Consider the following 24,098-nt stretch of genomic DNA (forward strand, 5'->3'; position numbering starts at 1 on the left):
GAGTCTGCATTTGACAGCATAGCACAACTGGAATGGGAAAAGGAAGAGTTAGGAACCGAGAACAGAGCCAGAGGGAGGATGAGCTCTCAGTCAGGGTAAAGACATAGTTGACTTTCTTTGTAAGAACAAATCAAGATGGCACAAGAGGCAGCCCAGGAGTGACAGAAATTAGCCCAAGAGGATTCTCTGACTTTGCATCTGCCAGAAATCCTAGTGCTTAGAATAGGCCAGGTGCCTAGTAGGTGTTCCATAAAGATTTGTGAATAAACGAACACAATAAAGCATACGTGAGCCAATGAATCAAAGGTGATTTAGAATGAGGAGTGAGGTCATCTAAGGCTGAGAACTTTGCAGTTTTAGTTTCATTCCAGGCTCTGGCCTGTCATTAAGCTTTTCTGGGCAATTTCCTTCCCCGTGTATAAAATTAGCTGGTTATTCATTCATGAAATTACTGTCATTTTGCTCACGACGATTCACAGATGCTCCTTTGCATTCAAATCTTACTCTTCTTTTTTTCCCCAGAGCGGGGTACACAGCCGTTTCAAAACTCCCGCCTCTTCTAAGCCCCGCCCACGCGGTGTGCCGACCTCTAGGCCCCGCCCTGATTCTGCACTACTAGCCCCCGAGGCAGAAGCCCCGCCTTCCCCTGCTGCAGTCATCCAATGGCCGAGATACACGGCTAGGTGACTGCTAGAGAGCTTTAGGTGTCTTCTTGGCGCCTGACCAGCGACTTGAGAATTCCATTCCTCTTGACTAGTCACTTCTCGAGTTACCCCTGAGACACGCGGGATCACACACTGGCCCGCTTTCTCTCCGAAGGGTCGAACAAGGCTTCTGAGCTCCTTGGCATCCCTCCCTAGGAGCCCAGGGTCCTCACTGGCCGAGGCGCTCAGCCCGCGGCATTCTGGGAGTGGTAGTTTTTCCTCTTCCTCGATTCCTTCAGGGCTAATCAGTGGCTAAGATCACAGGACTACGATTCCCAGAAGGTCAAGCGACTCGCCAATCACGTGGCTCGCAGGGACGCGGGCCGGTGGGCTGTGCCTGCCGGTGTTCGGCTACTGTCTGGGTGACACGGGGAGCCGGCGGGCTGCCGCGGCCCCCACAGATCTCCGCCATGGTTCGTGCGGGTGCCGTGGGCGCGCATCTCCCCGCTTCCGGCTTGGACATCTTCGGGGACCTGAGGAAGATGAACAAACGCCAGGTAACGGAGGCCTGGATGGCGGGGGCGGGGCGCGGCGGGGGCCCGGGGCCCGCTGGGGCTCCCCGGGCAGGGCTCGGGCAGCTCCGGGTCCTCCCCGAGGCGCCCCGGAGGCACCGGGTTCAGATCCTCTCAGGTGTGTGTGTACGCTTCCTAGCGCTGACAGGAACGGCGAGGAGGCGGCTGGCGCTGGAGGGACTGGGCGTAGAGACCCTGCGCGGCGGGGGTCGTTCGCCGGGGACGGCGGGCGGTGAGGACCGCTGTCAGCGCGCGCTGGAGGGGCCTGCACCCCAGGGCCGCCCCCTTCCCGAGCCCCGGCGGCGCAGCCCAGGCCCGACGGCGTCCCGAGGGCAGGGGCGGAGGCCGCCCGACCGGAGAACTTTCCGACCGTCGGGGGAACTGTCCAGTGCTGCTAAAGCAGCCGCTTTCCACCTGGGAACAGGTTTCTCCAGGGCGTCCTTTGGCTCCTCCAGAGTGCGTCTTGTGTCCAGAGAAATCCTTGGCGGTACTCAATCTTCGTGGACCGAACCAGTGTCCTGGAAAGGGGTTCCAGAAGTCTTCTGTAACTTTAGCTGCACCATACATACGGAAGGCAGTTAGGGGGTGTGTATGGGGGGGGGGGAGGGCTGTCTTTGGGGAGCTGGGATTGATTTCTCTCTCTTCATTGAGAGTCTTGTCCTTTTCCCTTCGTGGTTTTTGGCTACCGTCACTGCCTTTGGGCCTTGCTTTACTCTTTAAGAGAGAAGAGAGACTGGAAACTAACTCAGCCAGGAAAAAAGTGATTGCTCAAACTTCTGGAAAGACAATTTCGTGAGACCTGTTGTGCCCAAATATAGTGATGGATTCTATTACTGTTACTACTGATAACACATGGTGGTAAGAAAAATGAGATTTTTCTAGAAGGTGGTATTGATTGTCTTTGAAAATGGTGTTAGTTCTCTTGATTTTGTTGGCAGAGTGGCACACATGACAGGGCCCAAGTACTCCTTCCTGCTTGCATGTCTTCTGTCCAGTTCTCTTCCCTCTTCCTTTCTCTCTCTCTCCCTCTCTGCCTCCCTGCTTCTCTCCTTTCCTTCCCTCCCCCCTCTCCTTCCTTCCTTCCTTCCTTCCTGCCTTCCTTCCTCTCTTTCTTTCTTTCTTTCTTACTTTCTTTGTCTTCTGTCTTCCTCTTCCTGTCTTCTCCCCTCCTCCTTTTCCTTTCCTTCTCTCCTTTTTTTCCTTTCCTTTCTCCTTCCCTCTTTTTCTACCTCTAGAATTTCAGATAATTGCAGCTGCTCAGGAGAGTTTGCCGACTTGGATGCCATGCATGGTGGGTAGGATCTGATTGTGTCTAGCTATGTTTCACTGACAGCTCCTGGGGCTTCTGTGATGAAGAGTTGTCACTAGCTTAACACACCAACAGCTAATGTAAGGAAGGTTGATGCTGTTTTTTGATGGTCTCCCAGAATCTCCACAAGGAGCGCTTTCTTCTAAAATCTAGATTACGGCTAGATTTTGGAAATGCTTAGTACTGATGATTAATGAGTAGATTGTCACAGAAGGCCTTATGATGAGTGTATCTCTCGCTAACTCAGTTTGCCTTTTAGAAGACTTGGGTGTTCCCACTTTCAGTGTTAGGCCTGCCAGTAGCTGGTTGCATTGCTCGTTTTGCCAGTCTTCTAATTAAAATCCAGAAGTTCAAGTCTACTGCTTTTTGCTGCTTTTCCTTTAAAGTTTCATTTTTTGCTTGTTTATCTTTTTCCCTTCCAAACAGCATCCCATGACATCTTTCAGGTCTGTATGCTCACCATTCTTAGAAGCAGGGCCTCCTTTCCCTTCTGTCCCTGTTTACTGTTAAGTAAGGGCTACATGCAGGACAAGAGTTCTTTGTTTCTCCAGTGAGGGTGACAGGAAGAAACACAGCCACTGGCATTTCTGTTGTTCTGTTGCCAGAATATCTGGCCTGCAGTGTTTGCTTAAAGCTCTTTGAAAGTGACTGTTTCATGTTGGGTTGATAGTAACTGAGCGTGGGCTTACCTGAAACTTTGTGTGGTGTTGTTAAATGCTGAATACATAAATTTGGTAGCCAATGATGAGCCACAAAATGTGGTGAAACAGGGTGTGACACATTTTAGATCCGGGTCAGCTTGTCAGTAGTTTGGTTAAAATTAGGTGTCTAGATTCCTGGATGTCCAATTTAGAACCATTGATACCTTAAAGGCAGGGAGCTGGAAGTGTGATCTGCAGTTTTCCGTTAAAGTGTTAGGTTTTGGTGTAATTGCTAGTTTCCTGAGTAGATAGATGTCCTGATGAAAGGAAGTGGTTTTTGTTTTTAAATAGGATAGCAGATTTTTATTATTTTGATGATATCCAACACATAGCACTTACAGTGCATTGGATGAGATTCCACGCATTTTAAATTTACTAATGCCTCAAATTGTTAATTCTCACATCCCTACAAGGTCATTGCAATGACTTTCATTTTATAGATTAGGAATCTGAGCCATAAAGAGAGTAAACTATTTGCCAAGGTTCCATAGCCAGGAGAAATCCAAGCAGGGCCTGTCATCCCAGCTATTTGAGAGACAGAAGTAGGAGGATTATGATGTGAGCAACAAGTATGATACTCCATCTGAAACTATACTAAAGCTAGAAGGCTGTAGGCGTGGCTCAAGTGGTGGAGCCGAAGACCAGAGTTTAAACCGCAGTACTGCTACCAAAACAAACAACAACCATAGGCAGATAGCATACTCCTCTCCACCCAACACCTGGCTCTCCCCACACTGCCACAAAAGCTGGTGTGAATATCAGTTGTGCATGTTCAGAATTTTTTTTTTATTGTGAAAATACTGTACAGAGGGGTTACAATTACATGGGCAAGATAATGAGTACATTTCTTATCAAGCATTGTAGCCTCCTCCTTTGTTTCCCCTTCCCATCCCTTCCCATCCCCCCCACCCAATGCTCCCCCCACAAAGTTTGTAAAGTTCATTTTCGACATAACGACTTGTACATCTCATTGTTGCAATGGGTCCACCTGTATCCCTATTTAAACGATTTGTTTTTCCCCTTCCCCTCCACAAATTATACCAACATCAAATACAGTGAAAGCAGGGGTTATACTTTGGGGGAGGGACATACAAAGCAACAAAGAAATAATCTTATAAATGTGTTAGAAACAATCGCATGAAAGAAAAAAAAAACATTTGAATACATATCTTAGGGTTCATTTCCCTAACATCAACTTATCTGACCTTTTCTGCTGAGTCAAGCATGATCAGAATTTATCTGCGCCATTCACCTTCGTTTTTAACTGATTGGGGAAGAATGACATGCATAACCTGATAGAAGAAAGCCGAGTTCTTATTTTAAAAAGAAGGAACACCTGGAATGCTTAGAGATATACAGTCCTTCCAGTGGATTTACATTCACACAAAACTGGAGGCAGAGCCGGAACTGCTTTCTATTTTGTACTTTTCTAAGCTCCTGACACTTTTTGGATCATACTAAATACAACTCAGCCTTTTCAAAGGAATTGTCTTTATTTTAATTAAATTTATTTCTTCTCAGTGAATTTTTCGAGCACAGAAAATCGTAGTGTCAAATATGTTCCTTAACACAAAGGCATATTGTTAGATAAGTGGCAAGAGGCTGCTACTTTGAAAATACGATCTAAAACTGGAAATCTTTGTTTAAAATCATAGTGTGGGGCTTCCCCAGTCAGATCTGCAACTCACAAAGAAACTACACTTGCTTATCTGATGGGAGGGCTCTGAGGAAAGTGCACCCCAGCGAACACTTCTGCTTTAGGTTGATTGCACTTGCAAGGCTGTTTTTCTTTTTAAATTGTTTTATTGTAAAGATACTGTACAGAGGGGTTATAATTACATGAGTAAGGTATAAGTGCATTTCCTATCCAGCATTGTTAACCCCCTCCTTTGTTTTCCCCCTACTATTCCTTCTTCCTTCCCCACCTCCCCAACTCCTCCCCCCCACCAAGTTGCAAAGTTCATTTTCAACATAATGTCTTGTAAGTCTCATTGTTACAATGGGTCAAGCGGTGTCCTTGTTTCAGCATTTTGTTATTTCCCTTCTCCTCCCCAAATTAGAAAAATGTATATGCAAGATGCAGGACACCAGAATCAAATACAGTGACAACAGGGGTTATACCATGGTTATACATACAAAAGAAACAAAAAATCTGGAAAACAACTCCTTTTGTAATAGCCCCACAAAAAATAAAATACCCAAGAGTTAACTAAAGAAGTGAAGGACCTCTATGATGAAAACTTTAAAAATCTAAAAAAGGAAATTAAAGCAGAACTAAGGAAGTGGTAAAACCTCCCATGCTCCTGGATTGGGAGGATTAACATTGTGAAGATGGCAATTATCCAAAGGCTGTCTACAAATTCAATGCAATACCTATCAATATCCCAACCTCATTCTTCAATGAAATAGAAAAAGCAATCCAAAAATTCATATGAAACAATAAAAGACCCCACATAGCAAAAACAATCCTTATCAGACAGAACAATGCTGGGGGAATATCAATACCAAATTTCAAACTACTACAAAACAGCTTGGTACTGGCACAAGAACAGACTTGAGGACCAATGGAGTGGAACTGAAGACCCAGAAATGAGCCCACAGACCTGTTCCCACTTAATCTTTGGTAAGGGAGCTAAAAAATAGAATGGAAGAAAGATAGCCTCTTCAGTAAATGGTGCTGACAAAATTGGTTAAACACCTATTTTTTCTTTAGAAGCAGTAATTTCACACTATCTGCTTAGCACTCCAGTTTCCTTTTTGTGCTCTCCAGGGAATATAATGATAGTTTCATAATTTGCTAGTTAAAAATGGTGTGTGGCTTTAGTATTGAGTTAGATTTATTTTCCTGTTTTCTTTAATTGCACAAAACACCTTAACAGTTACTGCTAACAGTTACTGAATTAAAAAAAAAAAGTGCTCTCTCTCAGTTGTATCTTTCATGCTATCCTCAAAAGTACATATTTAAATATAGTGGTAATATTGGCAGAGACACTTTTTTTTGGGGGGGGGGGCAATCTTGGCGCTTGAACTCAAGGCCTGGCACTGTCCCTGAGCTTCTTTCTTTGCTCAAGGCTAGCACTCTGCCACATGAGCCACAGTGCCACTTCCGACTTTTTCTGTTTATGTGGTACTGAGGAATTGAACCCAGGGCTTCGTGCATGCAAGGCAAGCACTCTACCACTAAGCCCATTCCCAGCTGGCAGAGACACTTTTGAGCTTGCTTTTCCTACCTTCCATATAAGGATATATTTTCATGCCTTGTTGCTATTGAAAATGATTATTTTCATAGCCATAGACTGTTCTGTCAAATTGCATTTCTCTTAAACACTTTTCCCCATATGTGTTAGAATTAGTTTATGCTTGTCACAGGAATTTTAAAGAACAGAGAATAGTATAATGAAAAAATTCAATGACTCATAATTCTACTATCCTAAGATTACTCTTGGCCAAGTCTTGGAGCACACACATGCTTGTGCACACATATATACGTGCTCACACACACATATTTTGCTGAAGTCTGAGGTTTGTATTTTCCACCCAACCTGTTTTGAATGTTTTGTATTAAAATTCTTTGTGCATTGTTTGTGTGTGGGAGGTAATCTGCCATTTTCTAGTGGTCATTTCTCTCATTAGTCATTTATTTCCTTTTCTATATGATTAGCAATAAGACTGATTAATATTTGGGGGCTGTAATTCCCTATCTGCCTTTTCTGTAAGCTGAGTTCTGGAAGTAGGGCTCCAGGGTGAGGAGAAACGGCTTGATGGTAATGCCTGATTCCTTTCAGAACGGTTACATCACCTGCACCCTCCCTTCACAATACACCGTATCCTGACCATCTCCAAGACTAACGTAAAACCAAACAGAACCTTCCAATTTGCCAGGTCCCAGGGGATGGGAAGGACAGAGAGGCAGGTTTATTGATTCCAAATTTTAAATGTTTCCTTTGCTGCTGGTATTCTGCCTTTGAAAAATTATGAATTTGTTTTTTACTTCTTCTGTTAGGATTTTAGTGTTTTTCTTATAGTGGATTTGTTTGCAACAGTTACTATGTATTATAGATGTTTATTTTATTTCTGTTTACTTAGTACTTTGGCCAAACTTACATTGCATAGTGAAGATATAGTTCTGAGTAGGGCTGAATGAACCCCTAACTCCCCTTTGTGAAATTTACAGTCAAGTATGGAAGACACATTAAATAATTATATGTGCAGTTATCAAGGTGATGAGGGCTGTAACAGATGCAATGAGAATATATGATAGCTACAGCAAAGGTTAGCAAACGCCAGTGTTTCACCTGTTTTTGTGAATGAAGTTTAGGCACATATGGTCTATAACATGCCTGTTATTCGAGCTACTTGAGAAGTGGAGGCAAGATGATTTCAAATTCAAGGTCACCTGTGGCAAAGGTGGTGAGACCCTAACTAAAGCCAAAATAAAAACAAAAGAGCTGAAGGCATTGTTCAAATGGAGAATGCTTTCAAGGCCCATGGTTTATTCCTCAGTATGACAGAAAGGCAGGCAGACAGGCAAGGAGGGAGGGATGAAAAATAAAAGGGAAGGAAGGAAGGAAGAAACAAAGGAAAGGAGGTTCTTAGATCACAGCTATGTTTCTTTTCATACATATTGCCTGTAATGGTAAAGTTAAGTGGTTTTGACAGACATTATGGGGCCTGCAAACCTAAAATATTTATGAGCTGGCCCTTTACACATGAAGTTAGCTGACTCTGGTCTAGCAGCTTGCGGGGAGCTTCCCTTGGACACAGATGTTTATAGCGAGACTTCTGAGTGTTAAGCATGTTAGTAGCTGGGGGAAGGTCCTGGGGTGGAAAACAGCAGGCACTGTGTAAGGCACTGACAGATAGCACAGGTCAACATGGCAGAACTTCACCCCTGACATGGGGGTGGGGATCCTATCAGATAAGGTGTTCTTGGAAGCTATACAAAGATTTGGTTTTCATCCTCAGCGGGGGAAGATGCAGTTGAAGGCCTTGACATGGGAGCATAGATGTAACAACACGTAGGGAGTATGGGATAACTGGGAAAGAGTACAGCGTGCAGGGGAGTCCCGTGGGAAGCTCACGAAGTGGCCAGATGGGACTCCGTGGGTGAGAGTGGTAGCAGCAGGAATAGGAAGAACTGAACACATTCTGGAAACATCTAGCTAGAGTGGATGGATGGAGGTGGCTCCACACATCTGAGTGAATAGAAATGTTCTATACTGAGCTGCCATCACTAGCACCGAGAGATCTTTGGAGATGAGTTCAGGCTGACATGCATTTGAATGGAAAGGTCCTGTGGGCAGTTGGCAATTTCAGTATGGTGAGTAGTTAGCACTATGGGGCTGATGCCAGCAGTTGAGGGTCTAGGTGGAGGAGGAGAGCTGGCAGGGGTACAGAGAAGAAAGTGGCCAGAGACTGGATTCTGCAGTTTCTAGTTGTGACAGATGTTTGTTTGAAGGAGAAGATACAAGAGGTAGAGGAGGAGCGAGGGGATGGATGGGAAGGACAGGCTGCGGAGCCACAGTCAGCCGCACTGTGCATCAGAATCTTCCTGGACACCAGCCCTTGCCCTCCACTGATTGGTTGGTGTGGGATGAAGACCAGGTCTGCTTCGCAGTGATTCTAGTGTGCAGTCAAGGTTGAGAGCATGTCATATGAAAGCAGTGGCCTCAAACTGTCGTTCCTGCCCAGGGCCTGCAGCATTGCCTGGGGATTGCTTAAAACCCAGTTCTCAGCCCCCTCCACAGGGGGTCCAGCACTGACAGCACTGCTGTAAAGGACAGGCTACACAATCTGACAGGAGAACCGCTCCAACCCCCCTGCCCATCCCTGTTGACCCTTCCCAAGTGTCTTCAGCTACAGTTCTGTGTATGTAGCCTATACATTTTTAAAACTACCCTTTGAGTGCGGCACCTGTGGCTCATGCCACAGGAGGCTGAAATCTGAGGATACTGGCTGGAAGCCAGCTCTGGCAGGAAAGTCTGTGAGACTTATCTCTAATTAAGCACCAACAGAGCCATAAGTGCAACTATGGCTCAAGTGGTAGAGTGCTAGCCTCGAGCAAATAACCTCAGCACGGCCAGGCTCTTAATTCAAGCTCCCGGATTGGCAGCAAAACAGAACAAGTTACCTTCTTCTGATGCATTTTAATTCATTATTAAATAGATGCATATTGTGTAATTATGTTGTGTAATGTGATATTTCAATTCCTGTCTACATTGAGTAATGACGAAATCAGAGTAATTATGTGTGTCACCTCAAATCTTTTCTTTATGGCTAAACTTTCAAAAATCTTTTGCAGTTAGTTTGAAATATATAATACTGTTCCATTGTATAATAGCATACCAGAACTTAATTGTATTCAGCCTTCAAAGAGAGTCCATACTGCCACATCTATTTCAGTTAAAATTATGTTTGAATATTTGAAGAAAAAGTATTTAGAGCTACGAGATTTGGGTTCTAGTTCCAAATTCACTTGGAAGTAGTACTCTGGAAATCTGGTAGGTAGCCAAGATGAGACCTAACTTACCTAATTTTGCTTTCTTGCAACACTACTAAGACTAGCAAGGAAATTTAAAATGAAGAGATTTATTCCACGATGGGTGGCTAGGCAGGAAACCAGGTCACCCAGATTCTAGGAGTTGAAAAACAGATGGAAGAATGAGAGCTGATGTGCCCCCCCCCACACCCCAAGAAAGCCAAGTGCTGAGTGGCCCCAAGAAGCTGAGGAGCACTGCTTCACTGTTTGCGCTGTGGAAACCTCAAAATCTTGAGAAGTGGCAGTAGCAGATGTCTCTGGAACGGACTGAGGCCATATTTACAGAGAAGCTCAGCATGGGTGATTCAGGTTGGGTGTGCAGTTTTTGGGGGGAGACCTGCACTCTTTGCATGACGCTGTATCTGAGGCTACACTAGAATGTGGGGCCTGGGCAGGACTTTGAAGACTGGAATTCATTAGGGCTCAGGGTGTCGGAAAATCCCAGAGTGGTTGGGAGGTCCTCCACATAAGCCTTGTGTGTTGCCATTTCTCCTTTTTCTCTCTGAAAGATGGTGGCATTTGGAAGGCTATTTTTCATGAATAAAAATGGAAATACTACCTAATTTTGTTCCTCTGTAAAATAGTTTCATGTCCTGAAATTTCCTTGTTCTTGTTTTCCTTTACTAGTGCAGCTCCAGCTTCAGGCTGGTGAGTATTCTGCCATGGGTTTTCACTTGCATCTGGCCTTTTCCCTTCCAGCTCTACTACCAGGTTTTAAACTTCGCCATGATCGTGTCTTCTGCACTCATGATATGGAAGGGGTTGATCGTGCTCACAGGCAGCGAGAGCCCGATCGTGGTGGTGTTGAGGTAGGTTCTGACGCCACCCTCATCCTGCCACTGCTGTCCTGAGTCCCAGGAGCCAGCGGGGTGCCTGCAGGGAGAGCCAGCCGGTGTGATAGCCGGGATTCAGGGCGCTAACTGGGTGAACTGTTTGAGCCTTCTTCATTAGCATCTGCTTTGCCAATGTTTCATTTTTTTCTAGCTTTTAATGAAAAGTGTTACCTTTTTTCAGTAGATATTTTAGAGCTTTGATCATTTTGATGCCAATGCACTTAGTCTTCTTAAAATGATGATTTAGCAGTATATTAAAGTGTGTAAACTGATTTTAAGCTTAACTCATGTGAAATGCTACTTGGCTTTCTTTGTACCCAATAGGCTGTGCCAAACTTCAGTGCTTTCTTCTTGCCTCTGAGATATGGGGAGGTTTTACCTCATGCAGCCCTGTTATCCTAGACCACAACAGTTTCCTAAGTACATCCTCATCCTCCTTATGTATCTCAGGACTTTCTTTCTCCCCCAGGTAGCATTTGGGGATCTCCCTGTTTGACTCAGTTTTCTTGTGTTTGAGTGCTAGGTCTGTTGTCCTACTAAGTGCACTGGTTTCTCTTTAACGAAAGCCTCCCAGTGCTCAGTGCTAGCCAGTCCAGCGGCCTGTCTCCTGGGTGCGTTCTGGATCTGCAGGGAAGCTGGCCCGTTGGAAAGGAAAGCCAGCTCCACGGGCCATGATCTCCTATACAGCACCCCTCAGCTTCAGTACCCAGATTCTTTCTCCTGGCTTCCTGTTAAACAATACATTGTTAGCTCATCCTTGCTTCTTGGCCCCTACCATACCCTAGTTCTAGGTTTTATTCTTTTCTCTCACATTAAAACAAACATGAACAAATAGAGAGCAAATCCTAGTTTCAAAATTTCAACTCCTAGTAGATTGCAGTTTATTTTAAATTTACCAAGGATTTTTGGCATGGGTTTGAACTGGTATCACAGATTACCATAGAGATTATCTATGGTCTCTCAAAACAAGTTAGTATTTTCAGCACTGGGCTTTTGTAGACTTATGTAGAATATGGCCATTCCTTGAATGAGTCTAGCAGTGTGCAATGGAAGAATTACCCTAGAGTATTAACCAGCTGTAAGAGCCTGAAGTTGTGAATGAACCATGGTAATGTTCATGGAAGGAAGACTTGTCTGAAAGTTAAAAATCGTCCCAGCTTTTACTTCAGAGCACACATTATTCTTGTTTTTATTTTTTTATTTTTCTTAAAGAACCCTTTCCATATGTGAACCCAACTAGAAACCATTTTCTCCCATATTCCACAATCCCTGGGGCAGGAAGGAAACTACATTGGCTTTATTTAGGGCTTCTGAGACTTCATACTGTTGGCAAAATCTTCCACTTTGACTGGTTGGTTTACTGTGATCACTGTTTGGGCCTCGGGCAACACCGATGGGGACTCTGTGCTTCTTTCTAGTGGCAGCATGGAGCCAGCCTTTCACAGGGGAGACCTGCTGTTCCTCACAAATTTCCGGGAAGACCCCATTAGAGCCGGCGAAATAGTTGTTTTTAAGGTTGAAGGACGGGACATTCCAATCGTTCACCGAGTCATCAAAGTCCACGAAAAGTAATGACACTTTATGTAGTTTACTTAATTTTGGTAGATGTTTTTGGTGGTTAATTAGAAACTATTAACGTATTGAACTATATTTACTCTTTGAGTGACTTTAGGCCAGCACCTAATTCATTCTGCAAATAGGAATGATACTGTTTTACTCTCAGTGACTCATAGGGTGATTGTGAGAATGAAGTCAAGCAGTGTTTACTGACACATGGTACAAACTTGAATGGCTACCCGAATTTAGGATGGGGTGAACTGCAGCTATTTGAAGACATCTCAAAGAAAATCAAAGCACGCTATACTGCCATTTTTTTGTTTGTTTTCTGAAGTGTAATAAAGCCAGCTACTATTCTCTGTCACTTTGACCAAAGTAACATTTTCAGAAGTAATACTGGCCTTAGGTAGATACACATTTATTTCCCCAATGTATCTTGTAATTTGCTCATGGCATATCCTGCCTATCAGCCCATAGCAGCATTTTGATGAATTATTAAGGTCTCAATATGGTCTGACTTGGAACCAAATCATTTACTTCTAGCCCTCAACAGAGAAAATTTCTAAATGAAAGAGTAAAATGCTACACTTACATAATTGATTATTCATTTACTTTTATGCAGTTTATGGTAGTGTTGTTACATGATTTATAGAATTAAATTTAGGGACTCTCTCTCTCTCTCTCTCTCTCTCTCTCTCCTTTCCCATCTCTCCTTCTCTTTCCCCTCTCCTTGTGTTGTTCAAATGGTATGTGATATCTATTTGTGACACCACAAAAGCGTTAGCATGCTTAGCTGTGATGGGACAGTACTTCCATCCGATGTACTTTCTAGGATGTTGGGGAGGTGAATATTATTTAAGTCCATTATAGGTATGTATGAAAATAGTGTGATGAAAACCTGTGAAAAAGAAGTGGGGAGGAGTTTAGAAAGAGTAATATAGACTTGGTGAATTTGATCAAAGAGCATTATGCACATGTTGTAAATATCACATGTTCTAAATATCTTATTGTACAATAGGAGTAATAGTTTCTGAAGATGAAAATGTGTTCAGAGTAAACGAAATGATTATCTGCTGTATTTTGCATGAATTATGAGATTGCCAGGATGTTTGTCCTCTTCATTTCTATTGCTGTGTCCGCTTGTTCTTTTTGACGTAGTCCACATCTTTGTGGGCTTCAAATGTTTTACCTCATGTAGACCTTCATAGCTCTATCACGGTGCAGTTTGTGTTTTGGAGCTAATGACTATCAGAATATCAGCTAAGGATGGTTAACATTAACCCCACATGGCTCCTTTTTAATACTAGTCTGGCACCATTTGTGATCCTTGTTTTCTGCAAATGGAATCTTGGTGAAGGGAAGCAGTGTGTTAGCACATTCTACGTTCATTTTGAGGAAAAGCTGGAGGACAGCTAAAAGCATAGAACATTTAAATTACCTTGTGTTTAAATCTGGTCAGGGACCAAGTTCATGTCTAAAGTGAATAGGACTATAGTCCTTATTAACAGGTTGATCCAGGAGGATGAAGAATGGTTACTTTGTTAAATGGCAAGTCCTTTGTACAACTTTTTAAAGAGAATAACAAAAAAAGTAAGACACACACATACATAAAAAGAATGATCGTTAATCAACCTCATGTCCTGACTCTGACCTATTGTGATCTGAAGGGAATGGCAGAAGTAAGTGTGGAAACACTCATTGTCAGCACACAGTGGTGTGTTATGATCTGGACTTGAGAGAATTGCTATTCATGTGATTGTGCCCACTGGCACTACCACCCCTGATTCCTGATTAAAAACAAGTTAGGTGCCAGTTTTTTCTTTAAGCAGACATGAATGAGAAGTGATTCTTCACCGTGTGTGCTGCAAGAGGATCATTGCCTTCCTGGTGTCTTTGTGCTTTGCCATGCTTTATGCTCTTAGCTTGTCAAGGTTACTTCAGTGCTTTTGCATTTTGAATCTTCAGAATTGTCATTAGATTTGTACTTCAGCTGAACAGTTATCTCTAAGCAATCCTCTTAGACCAAAGAAAGGCCAAGTATTCTTTGGTTGCTTTCTTAATACTCATGTCTTGACTGTAACATCTTGGATAAACTAATATTTTTCTAATGATGATGTGCTGAAAAAATATTTTTTACCATTGTTTTTCTTTCCAGAGATAATGGAGACATCAAATTCCTGACTAAAGGAGATAATAATGAAGTTGATGATAGAGGCTTGTACAAAGAAGGCCAGAACTGGCTGGAAAAGAAAGATGTTGTGGGAAGAGCGAGAGGGTGAGAATGAACTTTTTCATAAAAGGTTCTGAAACAGGAATCTACTTAGAAACAAAGATACTAGGCTTATAGGATAATGGAACTTATGTTATTTCAATTATGAATCCTCAGCAGTAGTCTTAAGTCATTCTAGTTTGTACTGTGAATACTAGTAAAGAAAATTCCAAACTTTCTAAGGATCTAAAATCTAGAACAGAACCTGAGTACATTATCCACTAATCTCTGTTTAAAAATAGAGATTAGTCATTTGTGGATTTTATTTTATTTTTATTTTAAAAAATTTTATTGTGAAAATACCATACAGAGGGGTTACAATTACATGGGCAAGATAATGAATACATTTCTTATCAAGCATTGTTGTCTCCTCCTTTGTTTCCCCTTCCCATCCCTTCCCATCTCCTAAAAGTTGTAAAGTTTGTTTTTGACATAACGTCTTGTACATCTCAGTGTTGCAGTGGGTCCACCTGTATCCCTATCTAAACGATTTGTTTTTTCCCTTCCCCTCCACAAATTATACCAACATCAAATACAGTGAAAACAGGGGTTATACCGTGGGGGAGGGACATACAAAGCAACAAAGAAATCATCTTATAAATATGTTAGAAACAATCACATGAAAGAAAACACATTTGAATACTTACCTTGGGGTCATTTCACCTATCAACTTATCTGACCTTTTCTGCTTGTCTCAGACATATACTAGTTATTGCAAATAAGGGAAATCATGGGACCTATGTTTCTTTGGGCCTGGCTTACTTCACTTAATATAATTTTTTCCAAGTCTTTCCATTTCCTAACAAATGGGGCAGTGTCATTCTTTCTGATGGAGGCATAGAATAAGAAATCTTCTGAAATGACTGTCACTTTAATGTTTTAGTGAATGTTCTAGATACTCAGTACCTAACAGTTGTGTGTGTGTGTTTATGTGTGTATGTGTGTGTATGTAGTACATAAATTTGCCTAGAAGAATTTGATCTTTTTAATCCAACAGGAAGTGAGAAATAGCTTTTTAGGTCAAATCTACACATTTATCTTTTTTTTTGGTCAGTTGTGGGGCTTGAACTCTGGGCCTGGGTGCTGTTCCTCAGCTCTTCAGCTCAAGGCGAGTGCTCTACCACTTGAGCCACAGTGCCACTTCCGGTTTTCTAGTGGTTTTATTGGAGATAAGAGTCTCACGGACTTTCCTGCCTCGGCTGGCTTTGAACCGTGATCCTCAGATCTCAGCCTCCTGAGTAGCTAGGATGACAGGCATGAGCCACCAGCGCCCAGCACATTTATCTTTCTGAATGATTAAATTTGTTCTAGTAATTATTCTATCTTTCATAACCAAGCATCGTTTGGATTTTTGTGGTAGACATTTAGTTTACTTCTTACAAACTTTTTTTTTTTTTTGGCCACTCCTGGGGCTTGAACTCAGGGCCTGGGCACTGTTCCTGAGCTCAATGCTAACACTCTACTACTTGAGCCACAGTGCCACTTCCAGCTTTTTCTGTGTATGGTACTGAGGAATTGAACCCAGGGCTTCATGCATGCTAGGCAAGCACTCTGACACTAAACCACCTTTCCAGCCCTCTTATCAACTTTTCAAACTAAAAAGTGTTGTGCTAAGTCTTTTAAAATTAGTTTTGCACAGTTGTTTCACCGGTGAGTTCTGTTTCTGATCGGTACAGCACAGAGATTATATCCTCTTATTATTAAAAAAAAAAAAAAAAAAAAAAAAACAGGCAATTTTTCTTTCTTGGTGACCCTCCTTAGAAATGTCTTCTTGGTATCTGGGTTCACCAGCTGTGGAAAACTGGAGAGACTGACTACCAGTATCTAAGTTGACTCATTAATCAGATTGTGGCTTAAGGCCTCTCTTGCACTTCCACTGGGATATCTGCAGGGGAAAAGGAGAGTTTCCTGCTAGTATTTCTAACACTATGGTGAAAGGCTGTGGAAAGGAGAGGTTGAACTACTGATTGCCGGCCGGCTGGCGGGTACTGTGGGTGCGTTGCCTTGTTTCCTGGTAGCAGAGATGATGAGATTTGGGTCAAACTGATTACATGCTGATATTCATTTTGTCAGCATAATTACTGGCTCTGAATCTCCTCTCTCTGGGATCATAATCATATTAGCATACAAGTTAAAAATGGGATTCACATTTATATTCATTGCCTAATAAACTTACTTGTTGCAGCTGAAAAATGGTGAAAGGAAAATGATAAAAGATTCCTTAAATGACTAATCATGTGTGTGCTTTAAAAGCTTTATCTAACAACAGTTTTTAATATACACCACCTGATACTTAACTTTTCTCCTAAGAAAATAAGAATTAGAACTGTGAAAGTTGTCTATTCTGTTTGTATAAATAGCCCAACTCTTACTTTAATTGTAGCAAATGAAGACAAGTGGTATTGCTACCGCAAATCATAAGCCTGCTTGAAAAATAGCTCTGTCTGTTAGCTCTGCTGCATTTCACTAATCAAGCCATTTGAGGCAGGGGTGAATATTGGCTGTACAGCTGTGTTTCTGTGGAGGATTGACATGCTAAGGCTGATTTATAGAGTAGTCATATGTTGCTCTTAGTCTATTATAAACTATTTTTATATTTCTTGCTTTTTATTCCCACGATTTAGGTTTTTGCCATATGTTGGTATGGTTACAATTATAATGAATGACTATCCAAAATTCAAGGTAGGCATTGATGCATGTGTCTTATTCATTTAAAGAATATTGGAGCATTGGGGGGGCAGCTATAAGGAAACAGCCACCTGCAAACATTTGCTATGAATTTTTCTGCAGTTTTTGTAATTAACTACAAATTAACATAGTCACTGAAATTATTGACATTTAAAATAACTATTTAAAGTACTTGTTGTGCCTTTCATAAGCACAGTGTATTCTGAAAAGGTGCTTACGTGGTTACTGCTTATTATTATTGGAATCTTCAAACATACAAAGAAGTATACACAATAAAAACCCAGTGATGTTTATCTGTTAACCTCAGTGGAAATGCATCTCTACTTGTTTTTAGAAAATCACTTGAAAAACAGTAAGAATGCTACACAGGAATGAGCACTTCATTAGTTGTGTTGCTGAGTGTTTGATCGTTAGTCCATCAATAGACTTTGGGGTCTTTAACCATAGCTAATTTGGAGAACAGGCGTAGGGGAGGCAGACTATCTTATGATTCTATCCTCTGCCACTGTTGACTTAAGATTTCATCTTAATGCCACATTTCCTTCTAAGCCTCACAGTAATTTTCCATTGTGTTTCCTTTACAGTATGCTCTTTTGGCTGTCATGGGTGCATATGTGTTACTAAAACGTGAATCCTAATACGAGAGGCTGTTCTGGGACCAGATTGAAATGAATTCTGTTGAAAAAGAGAAAAACTAATATATTTGAAATGTTCCACTTTCTGTATAAAAGGAAACCATGTGGAGACATTTTTGTCTTGTCCAAATAAACGATTCATCAGTAAAGATGGGTTTTCTTTTGTGGACTCTGATTGTAATCCGCAAGTCCCTGCACTGTGGGTGTCCCTGTACACTGAGGAGGAAGGTCTGCAGCTTCTCAGGGTCCAAGTGGGACTGCAAGAGTAACACACCGCAGTCCACATGGTATAGCTTTCAAAAATATAATTCCTAGTGTAATTTTGTGATGGCATAAAATTAAGGGAAACAGGTTCTTCAAAGGAGTTGGTTCTTATCTATTACAGTGTTATCTGATAAGTTAATAAAGCCTAAAATCTCCCAGAAGGAAGGGATGTAATGTACTTTGCTTTTGTGGTGTGATTGATTTTGCAGTGGTTTCTACAACTATCATAAAAGACACAGTGCACACCTTTGAAAAATTGCCAAAGCTATTGAAAGGTGAAAGAGGTGTTTCTTTCTCCAGTCTCCCTTCTCCATTACCCACGAATCTGCCCTTCACAGTTAGGTATCGGTGCACTCCACTCTGCATAGATCTGCACGTAGTCCCTCATTCAAATATCCATCACCCTTGTGTTCTGGCTGCCGTCGAAGGTGCTGGAGAGATGGAGGCCCAGCTCTGATGATGGAGGTCACAGTGGAGTGAAGAGAAGAGAAATGGTTCTGTGTTGACTGCAGGGTAAGCAGTTGAAGGTGACAGTAGATACCACTTTCATGCCCTTTTGCATGCAGAGGTAAGACAGGCCGGTCTGAGGCGAGGCCAGGATTGCACATTTTTAACGTGCTCCTGGGAGCGTCTCTAACATGCCCTTACTGCAGTGCGCAGACCATACACTACGTAGCAGAGGTGAGAGGAGGAAGAAGGATGGCTGTTTGAATAAGCCTTTCTGGTTTATGGAAGTATTTTCATTAAATACGACATCCAGTCCATCAGGATTCACAAATCTGCTTTACTCCTTTGAGGTTTGTCCCAACTCTGACCTAAGAACTTGGGGTGTATAAAAGTCTCTTGCTAGACAGACTCAGACAAGTTTCTTAAGGACCCCAGCCATAAACAGAGGATAGAACTGCACTGACCAAACTGGGCCATCATGAATAAGTAGATTATATACCAAATGCTCTTAGCATGCTGCTTGACATACACAGTGCGCCTTCCATAAGTGTTGCTCGCGGGTACTTTTGTCCTTTTCAGTGTGAGCCTGAACCCACCGCACACCTGTGAAGTTCATTTCCTCAAGTGAGTCCTAAAGACCAGTGGGAGTACTCCGTGGGGGGCTGCCTGCCCTCTCCTCCTTTCTCTCCACTAAATAGGTTGTGGTAACAATAATGGGATGAAATCAGCAAAGCAGGGGGAAAATATTTACAGAATACTTTCTAAAAACACTCTCTTGTGCCCATTAATAAACCATGGAAGAAAATCTGATTTTTCTTCCCTTTACTAAAAATAGAAGTTTAAAATGTTGGGTCAAAATGTTATAATTTATCCTTCTCTTGGGGTTCTGTCATTGGCTAATATAACTTTTAACAAATACCCCCAATGTGGCTCAGCTTTTGTGCGATTCTTTGAACATTCCTGTTTGCAAGGACACTCAAGTGTCCTAGTGCGGTTCAGCCAATCACATTTGTTGTTGTTGAGAGGCAAGGTCTCAGTATGGCTGCTTTTGAATTTTTTTTTTTTTTATTGTGAAAATACTGTACAGAGAGGTTACAATTACATGGGCAAGATAATGAGTACATTTCTTATCAAGCATTTTAGCCTCCTCCTTTGTTTCCCCTTCCCATCCCTTCTCATCCCCCCCTCCCCGTACGCCCCCCCCCCCCCCGTGCTTTTGAATTTTCAATCTGTGTCTACCTCCTGAGCACTGGGATTACAGGTATCCACCTCCACACCCAGCTACCCAGTGCCTTTTAGTTGTGTGGGTTAAAAAGATCTTTTTGATCTCTGAGTTGAGAGGGTCTTATAAAGTGGAAATGATGGTCATTTAGTGCTGACTGAATTTTTTTTTTAATCTATGGGTCTCAACAATAGCTTCAGTGTGTGGAATAATGAGGTTCACAGCTCTCTGAGCTGGCAGTTCATCTATTAGTACAACCTCCTCTTGGCAGCTTTGTGACACAACCTGGCTAGGCAGCCTCTTTTCTTCACAACAGCTTGGAAGCATCAAAGTAGATGGTGTCTGCCAAATGAGTAAGTCCCACAGGGGAGAAGATGAGGTGTGCAAAAACAGATGCACGGGTTTGGGGATGCATCCTGGTGTAGGAGTGTAGGCTCAGGCTACAGTGGCCTTACTGTAATATCAGCATGCAAATGAAGTTAAATGGAGTTTGTCGCTGGGTTTAAGGACAGTTTAATGAAGTTTCTAGTGTGGTTAGTGGTAGGAACTGAGTTTCTTTCTTTTTTGTTGGGGGGGGGGGGCCGGTCATGGGGCCTGAACTCTGGGCTCTTCAGCTCAAGGCTAGCGCTCTACCACTTGAGCCACAGTGCCACTTCCTGCTTTTTTCTTTTTGCTTATGTGGTGCTGAGGAATCGAACTCAGGGCCTCAGGCATGCAAGGCAAGCGCTCCACCACTGAACCACCTTCCCAGCCCCTAGGAACTGAGTTTCTATGAACCCTTTCTCTCCCCTTCCACAATCAATGTGTTAATCCTGCACAAATGTTAACATGAACTCAGCTTCGAGTGTGCCTGCACAGCCGTGTGCTCCCACAACCAGATTGCAAGATTGCAGACACCAAACTCCTCTATTAGAATTTCAGACCTGTGGAAAGGAGGGAGCCTGACCTTTCCAGACAAGTGGAGTGTGAGAAGCTCTAAATGAGAGGAAGCCTGTGTTTCTGGGCTCTTCAAAAATCCCTAGGTGACTGATATCTGGACAGAATTGACACCCACAGAAAGACTTGGGCACAAACTAGTTGGGAGTAAATGCAATTAGAAATCTTGGTGGCTCACATATTCCTTCTCATCTTCAGAGGTAGGAAAAAACAGCAGAAGCACTCTGTATATCCATGCCACCCTCTTGCCAACATTTCATTCCCGAAACTGATGCTAACCATGCTATTAGTAGTCATCTGGTTTCTATTTGAGTGCCACATATTACAAAGCAAGTAGCTTCTGGCCCAGAGCCCTGGATGATCAGTTTAGTCTCATCTTGAAATTCTGGGCAGATAGCCATCCATTGCTACTCACTCTATGGGTTCAGCAAGCTTTTTCCATGTCAAGAGCCATGGGGAAGAGTGGTACCGGTGGGTTGGAAAGAGATTTGCACATACTGTGGGTAAGGCTCTGCCTTTACCACCATCTAGGTAGTCTATAACTTGGACTTCATTTATTGCACACTGAGTTGCTTCTGAGTTCTGGCATTTTTTAATAAAGCTACTATAGACATCCATAAGGAAACACATTTTCAGCTCATTTGGATAAAAAAGAGACAGGATTGCTGGCTCCTGTGATAAGAGTATGTTTGGGCTTGTGAGAAATGACCCAATGATCTTCCAAACAATGAATTCCCACAGCTCACATCCTCACTAGCCTCCTTAGTAGCTAGGGTCACAGGTGTGAGCCACAGTGCCCGGCTTACTATTCATTTTAGAGAGCTCTTTCTATATTTTGAATAGAGTCACTTTTTTCAAATTTACCTTTAGCAAATATTTTCCCCCATCTGTGGCGAGTCTCCTCATTCTCTTGACATTGTCTTCTGTGGAGCAGAAGTTACTGACTGTAATGAAGTCTACTTCATCAAGGATCCTAAGTCCTCCAACTTTCTCCTTCCTCATTATGTTGGATATTCATGTTCCTTTGTCTCTTCATATGATTTTATTTGTATTCACACCATAAAAATTTAAGTATGTTTAGGAAAAAAAGATACAACTTTTCATTGCCATATTTCTTTGTAAGATTTAGCTTTTAAGTCTATGAGGGAGAATTCTGCCCTTTATTAACACTCAAGTTGAATTTTGCCTTCCTCCCCTGATTTTTGTATTGATGTAGAAGCATCTGAATCTCTTCCTCCCTTGATATTACTTGTTATTTTTCTGATTCACTCGGATATGTCTGATACTCTTCAAGCATCATCCGGTGTATCAGGCTGTGGCTGAGTAGACGCTCTACCCCCCTCCTTTACCAGTTTCAAGCCTGCCTGATTAGATCAGTGGATTTAAAGGCAGATAAATTGACTTCTCCCTAAGAGAGGAAATAGGTCTTAACGAATCAGCTTGCCATTCATAACTTACTTGATAGCCCTGGGAATCGTCACTCAGAGCTGGAGTAGATTAAAGACCTAAGGGGAATGTGGTGATTCACTCTCAAGCCTAACAAATCATCCTTAGTGTGGGACTTTACAGTCCCTGCTCGATACAGAGCTATGCTTTGAGGTCCCACATCATTCACTGTACTTGGGCTAGATGCCTTTTCAATCAACATGGGAAACAAACGGAAACAACATTAAGAGATCACGTCATATCTCTACAGTTAAAATGTTATATTTCTGATATTTAATGGCTAAGAAGATAAACGGTTTTTAAACCATTAAAAAAAATGAGCAAAGTCCTACTTGTTGATATGTAGAACAAGATAGTTTACTAAGCATTTGCTTGCTATTAGTCTCTGGCCATCAAGAGGGAGGCTGGCTACTGCCAAATTAATCTTCTCATTAAAAGGCTAAGGGCAATAACCTGGTTTGTGCGGAAAGTGGTTTTAAGTTTTATTTTTGATGAATTTTTGAATCTACTGATTCACAAATGTTTGTTTATAGATATTTCTAGACTTTTTCCCAGGCTAGATCCTAGAGGTGGGAAACTTTATGAGTTGCATATAAGTAAGTGATGAGTCTTCTAAAGAGTTGCGGATGCTGGTGTGAACATATCATTCATTCTAACTTTCCAAATAATGTTCCAATGTGGGGGGCTCAGTCAGCAGAGCACCCTTCAAAGCATTGGACTAGAGAGTGAGTTGGGATGATTCTTCACAAAACGACACATGCCTGTGGGTAGTACCAACATTGAAGAAGTGAGTGGAGGCACTCACAAAGGAACGTGTAGGAAGTAGCTAGTGTGGCAGGGAGAATCTAGAATGGGAGGCTGGTAAGGAAGTCCAGGGGAGACAGAGCCTCAGAGTCATTTGCAGCCACGTATATCACAGGAAAAGCCCTGTAGGTCAAGTGAGAAGGACTCACTAGAATCTTCCAGGGTGAAAGTTGGTTTCAATGGTGGAGAAAGAAAAAAGATTTCAGTGAGGTAGAGAGTGAAGGGTCAATGTTAACACTATTGGGTGTTACATGCAAAACATCAAAGGTGTATGGCTTTTTATCTATCTATCTATCTATCCATCTATCCATCCATCTATCTATCTATCTGTCTGTCTGTCTGTCTGTCTGTCTGTCTGTCTGTCTGTCTGTCTGTCTGTCTATCCAATCTAAGTTGAGAATAACAGAAACGAATTCTCATTTAAAAGCCATTTCTGGGGCTGGGAATGTGGCTTAGTGGTAGAGTGTTTGCCTAGCATGGATGTAGCTCTGGGTTCGATTCCTCAGTACCACATAAACAGAAAAAGCCGGAAGTGGCTCAAGTGGTAGAGCATTAGCCTTGAGCAAAAAAAAAGTTCAAGGACAGTGCCCAGGCCCTAAGTTCAAGCCCCAGAACTGACCAAAAAAAAAAAAAAAAAGTATTTTCTAGACTGATTTTTGGTATTCTATCAAAAAATTGTAAAGCTCCCAGATGGGTTACATGGAATCCACTGAGCCAAGGCTGCAGGCTTGCGTCTTGACTTAGGGAAGACAATCACAATTTTACCTTTCACAGTGGTAGAAGGCCTCCACTTCCACAAAGACTACTGTGGTGGAGTCCTGTGGAACTTGGGGTCCGATGCTCCTGCCACCTGGTCTTTTTTCCACACAATAAGGGTGATACAGGTATTCTATGAGGTGAGATTTGTGAACGCATTTTATAGAGAGTCAGGGATGTGTGTGTGTGTGTGTGTGTGTGCGCACACTCAAACCCCACTTGCATGCGTTAAAGTTCATGATACACATGTTAGTTTACATTTTTGGTCCAAATTTGTCATATAAAAAATCAAAATAACACATTTTCATCATTTAGGCAACTAATGTGAATGTACAAAATGAGAAGTCATATCAAGACTGTGTCAGGTAAAGATGTAAAATGGAGATTAAGGGGGTTTAAGAGGAAATTTGAAAACCAAATAGCCGAAGATAAAGAGACAAGTAACAAATTGTCTGGGAGTGGAGTCCAGACAATCTG

General features: G+C 42.3%; 1 protein-coding gene across 2 annotated transcripts; it reads left to right on the plus strand.

The window, feature by feature from the left end:
* Positions 1-1,026: 1,026 nt before the first annotated feature.
* On the plus strand, positions 1,027-17,897 carry Sec11c (SEC11 homolog C, signal peptidase complex subunit). Of its 2 annotated transcripts, XM_042675281.1 has the most exons (6): positions 1,028-1,201; positions 10,464-10,573; positions 12,016-12,165; positions 14,310-14,429; positions 17,048-17,105; positions 17,696-17,897. In XM_042675281.1, the coding sequence occupies exons 1-6, from the start codon at positions 1,115-1,117 to the stop codon at positions 17,747-17,749; spliced, it is 579 nt and encodes a 192-aa protein (XP_042531215.1). In that variant the 5' UTR covers positions 1,028-1,114; the 3' UTR covers positions 17,750-17,897. The 2 variants fall into 2 exon arrangements, with proteins under 2 accessions (XP_042531216.1, XP_042531215.1); XM_042675282.1 differs by lacking the exon at positions 17,048-17,105 and having other exon boundaries at positions 1,027-1,201.
* Positions 17,898-24,098: the final 6,201 nt, after the last annotated feature.

This window comes from Dipodomys spectabilis, unplaced genomic scaffold (genome assembly GCF_019054845.1).
Source record: "Dipodomys spectabilis isolate Male_0828 unplaced genomic scaffold, ASM1905484v1 ptg000024l, whole genome shotgun sequence".
Classification (NCBI taxonomy): domain Eukaryota; kingdom Metazoa; phylum Chordata; class Mammalia; order Rodentia; family Heteromyidae; genus Dipodomys; species Dipodomys spectabilis.